Source organism: Arachis ipaensis, chromosome B06 (genome assembly GCF_000816755.2).
Source record: "Arachis ipaensis cultivar K30076 chromosome B06, Araip1.1, whole genome shotgun sequence".
Lineage (NCBI taxonomy): Eukaryota > Viridiplantae > Streptophyta > Magnoliopsida > Fabales > Fabaceae > Arachis > Arachis ipaensis.
The window spans coordinates 102,078,907-102,084,580 of NC_029790.2; the positions used below are offsets into that span (position 1 = coordinate 102,078,907).

The window sequence follows — 5,674 nt, forward strand, 5'->3', positions numbered from 1 at the left end:
GGAACAAAAATATCAAATGTACCATCTTTTGCTCCTACTTTCTTCTTTAGATTATCATCAATGCCACTATAATCCAAATCCTTTAGAATATTAGGAACTCGCATACTATCTTTGCCGTACATTGTTCCCATTTCCATGTCAAATTTCTGTTTTGGGTTCACAAAACCTTTATCAAACTCTGAATTATATGTCCTATAGGATTCATCTTGATAATCATCCTCTTCCACAACCCACTCTCTAAAATTGACCAATGAAGTTGGGATCCTAGCACAAGATAGTTCTTTAAAGTTTGACACTAGTCCCTTTCTATATGGATTTTCCTTCCTATCATAGCGGTACCGGAAATTCTCATAAGTTGTCTGTAATAACGCCAACAAAAAGGTGAATGTAATACAAATATATCATGTAGTAACTTCACATATTAGAAAATATATAGAGGAAACAACTTTAATAATATATAGATTAAACACCAAAGATGGACTTGGATTTTCCTAACTGAATATACAACAAGAATTTCTCATGTACAATGTTTATGTCTCGAGTCATCCATTACATCCTTGTCGTCGTTTGTAAGAAAAGGACAAAATGTCCATTCAAGAATTTGTCATTTGCTTCCATTTTCTCAAATCTTAGGATTGTATATAACAACATATACAATATAATAATAACCAATTCTACTGAAGAATTATAATAAGCTTCCAAGTTTCTAATAATAACTAATGACCAATTTTAAAATTTTCCAGGCAATGATAAATTAAAGAAAGAAATAAACTAAGAAATATTCCTATGGATTCTCAAAAGAACTAATGGAAGGGGAGAAAAATACAAAATAGAACACTAGAAATAGAAATAGAGATAGAGAAAGAGATTACCTGATTGGTAGAAATCAAATACAAGTGAAAAACTGTGAGTCCACCCACAAACCAAATGGCTATGAAGCAATATACAATGAGAGCAACTGATATGAAATCATGTGACATGGCGAACCACAAGCTACCCTTTTGCCGAACAAGGTTAACCCAAGAAAATGAAAAAACATACAAACACAACAAAGTTGATGATGATATGAACAATATGAAGAATGGATAGTTGCGCTGCAAAAACATCAATATGAGTAAAATTATTAGGTTCTACTAAAGGAAGTTGGGAAAAGATAAAGGTAGTGGATTGAAAATACAGAGTAAAGTTAAGTTAAGCAATATGGCAAAAATTAGCACTTGTCTTTCCAAATTATGATGTAGTGTGAAAAGAAAATAAAATGATGCAAGAAAAAAAGTCTACCAAGCCAACAAAAGTATTGCGAAAGGTATCGAAATAAAGCTTTAACAAAGGATGAGTCAAGTGATATAGTATTGAATCTTGCATCAAAATAAAGCTTTCTTAAAGGATGGATCAATTGGTATAACATAGAATCATGTATTAACCTTGCAAATCAGATAATTTCTTCTTCTTTTTTCTACATGTACATATTTATGGATACTATTAGAAATGAAAAACTTGGCTTCTTTTTAAGAGGTATTTGCATTTTCCATTTAGATGGATGCTTTCTTAAATCATATGACCAAAATTAGTGATGTTAGAGTCACTTTGTGCTTGAACTATTGTGCATATTTTTTAGTAGAATAATATTTTGTCTACTAATCAGCACCAAACTCAACATCTCTCATAAATATATATAACACCTTTTTATCTCAACAATATTATCATCAAACTCAACATCTCTCATAAATATATATAACACCTTTTCATTTCAACAATACACTTGACAATGACATATATTGTCCTATTCTATGTTTTAACCTAATATATGTTCAAATATTATTCCTCTTTGCAGCATTTGAAATTCAAACTAAATTAACTTACTACAAATTTATTAATTTACCTTATTTACCGATGAAAGTAAAAGGAGAGACATTAATTTTCCTAAATAAATAGTGAAAATTTTCTTGATTTCTATGAGATGGTGTGGACAACTTACTAATCCAATACATTGACCAACCCAGGGACAATGATGATCAAACTTCTGCACACAATTGTTGCAAATAGAACAATGGGAAGCACGTGGCGGACGATACAATAGGCATGTGTCACAAAATTTCACCTTTACCGTCATGCCATTTACTTTAACATCCTTAATTCTGGGTATTTTCACATTAGGGGTTTTATTGCTCATCCAGTCAAGATATGGTGTACTCAGGTCAAATGCTTCATCTTCAGGTGGACGTGAATTCCTCGGAATAATTCCTGGATCTCTACCGGATGTTAGGAAGAGAAAAATAAAATCCTGTAGTCAAACAATGAAGTGTCATGTTTACAATATCATAACCAGGCCAAGTATTTTTCATTGATTAAAATAGCTTATATATTTTTTACCAACCAAAATTGTGAGAACTGCTGCTCCAATCAGTATAGGCTGGCTAGCAATAGGATGTCCATGTTTCAATGCTACTAGCATTTTTATACAAAAGGTTATTGCAGGACCTCCAATCAGGAACGATGTTAAAAATAGAGACGATGCATCGTGACCAAAGACTAACCTTCCACCACATAGAAATTTCTAAAATGAAAAAAGAAGCTTTATCACAAATTATTTTACATAGTATTTCATATAGATTCAGACTCTAAAGCCCTGTAGAGTGGATTACGAAAGTACAATACATTTACTCTTCAAATACTTTTTATCCATTTGCCACACAATGACCATACACTATTAAATTAGCAATTTGTATGTGTTAGATATATTTAAACTAAAATAGATCATTTAAAAAAGAAAAAAGAATATTTTCTGTGAAGTTTTATTTGCTTTATTTTGGTCTTTTTGCAAGGATGAAAAAGTACGAGATAAATGTATTAAATAGATATGCCAGTATAAAATACAAAAGACTAATAAATAGATATCTCCAATCAACTTTCTTTCAATCTTCCTTTTCTTTTGTTCTCAATTTTCTATTCTCAAGCACCAATTAACACTTTGATCCAAAAATAAATGGATTAATAAAGTTGGAACAAGAAACTCAAGAAATCTATTGTGTCGGAAAGAAATATTTTAAGTTGTATATGTCTATGGTAAAGATGAATAAATTTGATATCACTTTTTCTATCCAAATTCTTACTCAACCCCCTTCAAAACTCACCTTCAATCAAGAGAACCAATTCCCCTGACTAACCACCCTCTTCTTTATTCGCAGTTTATGAAAAAAACTACGATGCCTTGAACCATTCAAAGATGAAAATCATATTCTACCAACATATCTAGCTTTTTTCTTGTAAAAGTATACCAAATTTCATAAGTCCAACTTTTGTTCTCTAACTTCACAAATCATAGTTACCTAGTGTTACTCTTCATACTGAACTTTAGCATGGTTTTAGCCATATAGATAATTAGTGTCAATACACTACTATGTTTTGCTAATTTATAAAGCACTTCAACATTGAAAATGGTTTAAACTTTCTTAAGAAATAAATTTTGGACCAAGTGTTTTCCTATTCAAACACCAAGTCATTCTTATTTCACTAATACAACTCCCATAAAAAAACACTCTTCTCTTTTATTACTATGATAGAAAACAACAAAATTACCACCATAAAAATGAAAAATTACATTTGCATAAAGAACAAACATAAAAAGAACAAAGGATACTACATCACAATCAAAAGGAGCCAACATAAAAACAAGCCTACGTTAAAATGTTGAAAACATTACTAAGATAACAATAACAATAACAACAACAATGCTTACATTGTTCCCTGGCCAAACTTGGTAAAGCCTTTTAGTTTTTGGAGGTTCGGCCGAGGCGGCTATGGAAGGGGAAGGAGTCACCATGTTCTGATTGGAGGTATTGTTCATATTACAAATGCAATGCAATTAACACAATCAATTTTTCTTTTTTCTTTAATTTTTTTTTGTTTTTGGTATTTTTTCCCAAACCTAGATCTGATTTTGATTACTCTTTCTTTCTCCTATTTCTTATGCAAATACAATAATCATCTCCTCCAATACTGTTAAAATTGCACGTATTGAAAATTTGTGCTTCTTCTTTCTCTTTTTCTTTACCTCTTTTCCTCAATTTCGTTTTTCCTTTTCTCAATTTTCCCTCGCCACTCTTGGGAGGGAGAACTAATTCAATAAAGGAAGATGAACAATGGATGGGGAAGGGTGGTAGAAGGAACAAGGAGAAGGGAGTTGAATGTCCCTTCTCAGAGGTTCCTTCGATTTCTTTTTGTTTTCTTACATTCTCTTTCTTTTTTTTTCACCTCTTTTTTGCCACACTTTCTCTCTCTATTTGTTTTTCCATTTTTTTCTCTCTCTCTTGCTCTCTCTCCATGAAACCAGTAATGTTCCAACAATTTTTCAAACTTAACCGGTATTTTCGCAAGTGCTACCAACTGTTTTAAAAACGCACGTCATTCAAATAAAGATTTTAGGTTTGTTTATTTAACTGGGTGTTTATCCAATTATCCATATGTTTTGTAGATAAAAAATGTAATCACACCATAATATCTTTATGGATTTGGATTATTTACATGCTAAGGAGGACCGAAGTGAGTTTATCTGTGTAGTAACTAAATACTCATCATAGATGTGTCATTCGAATCGTGTACAAAATTATGAATGGATCAATCCAAAAAAACCTAGGATATCGGACAAACAAATAAACAACAAAAAAAAAACATTAAGAAGTGAAAATCATAACATAACAGAGAAGTTAAAAAAAGTTGTGATTTACTCCTAAATTTTTATTTAAGTGAAAATTGTCACTGAATAGAAAAGTTAAATGCATTTTACTCCCGAATTATGATTTATACTTAGTTCGACTTTTAGATTTTTAAAATTTGACATTATAATTTTTGAAAGAATCATGTTAGTTATACATAAAAAATTTAGTTATTAATTAATTATTGCGTATAAATATACTTATTTCGTATCTCATAATTTTCATATTATACTACTGTAAATAAATTTAAAATTCATTTATTACAAATTTGATTATTATACTATGACAGATTCAATTATTTTAGGAGTTTATTATTTAATTAAAAAATATACGAATCAATATGTATAAATATAAATAAATAGATAATGGTTAACTTAGTAACTAATTTTTAGTATATATGGAAGAGTTAATATTCAATTTAGTCTTTGAATTTATATGTAAATTTTAATTTAGTCCTTAAAATTTCAATTGTCTCTATTTAATATTCAAACTTTGTAAATGTGAATCACATTAGTTCTTGAGATAATTTTTGACACAAATGTTAATGGAACGCTAACATGAATAGTAAAATGCTACACGGAAACTGATAAAACGACATTGTTTTGAGTCCAAAAATAATGCCAGATCACTTACTTTAATTTGGAAAGAAAAGTTTTAAAAAACACCATTTACGATATTTTTTTTGGGTTATTTGAGTGTCAAAACAAAAATGACGTTATTTTATAGAGTTCAATGTAACATCACTGTTTACATCAATGTGCTGTTAACATTTGTGCGTCAAAAATTATCCAAAAAACTAACGTGAATTATATTCACAAAATTTAAAAAATAATTAAAATTTTAAAAATCAAATTGAGTATTATCTTATACAGACATGAAGCATTATCGTTTTTAAAATTATTAAGGTAGATAAGATAAAGTAGAGTAATGTTGCTTGATAATAAAGTAGTATAATTTGA

The 5,674-nt window shown here is 29.6% G+C and overlaps 1 protein-coding gene across 1 annotated transcript; it reads right to left on the minus strand.

The window, feature by feature from the left end:
* LOC107647142 (probable protein S-acyltransferase 3) lies at nucleotides 463-2,455 on the minus strand. Its single transcript, XM_021105590.1, has 4 exons — nucleotides 2,378-2,455; nucleotides 2,102-2,284; nucleotides 873-1,094; nucleotides 463-495 (listed from the first exon to the last, which is right to left on the minus strand). Exons 1-4 carry the CDS (start codon nucleotides 2,453-2,455, stop codon nucleotides 463-465), a joined length of 516 nt encoding a protein of 171 aa, XP_020961249.1.

Bases quoted from the DNA above. Each gene is read 5' to 3' on its own strand.
- LOC107647142 (XM_021105590.1), bottom strand. From the start codon at position 2,455: ATGCTAGTAGCATTGAAACATGGACATCCTATTGCTAGCCAGCCTATA. The intron at 2,285-2,377 runs GTTGGTAAAAAA...GTTTGACTACAG, and splicing joins CAGCAGTTCTCACAATTTTG to GATTTTATTTTTCTCTTCCT. The intron at 496-872 runs GTAATCTCTTTC...TTGTATATTCAG, and splicing joins ATTTGATTTCTACCAATCAG to TTAGGAAAATCCAAGTCCAT.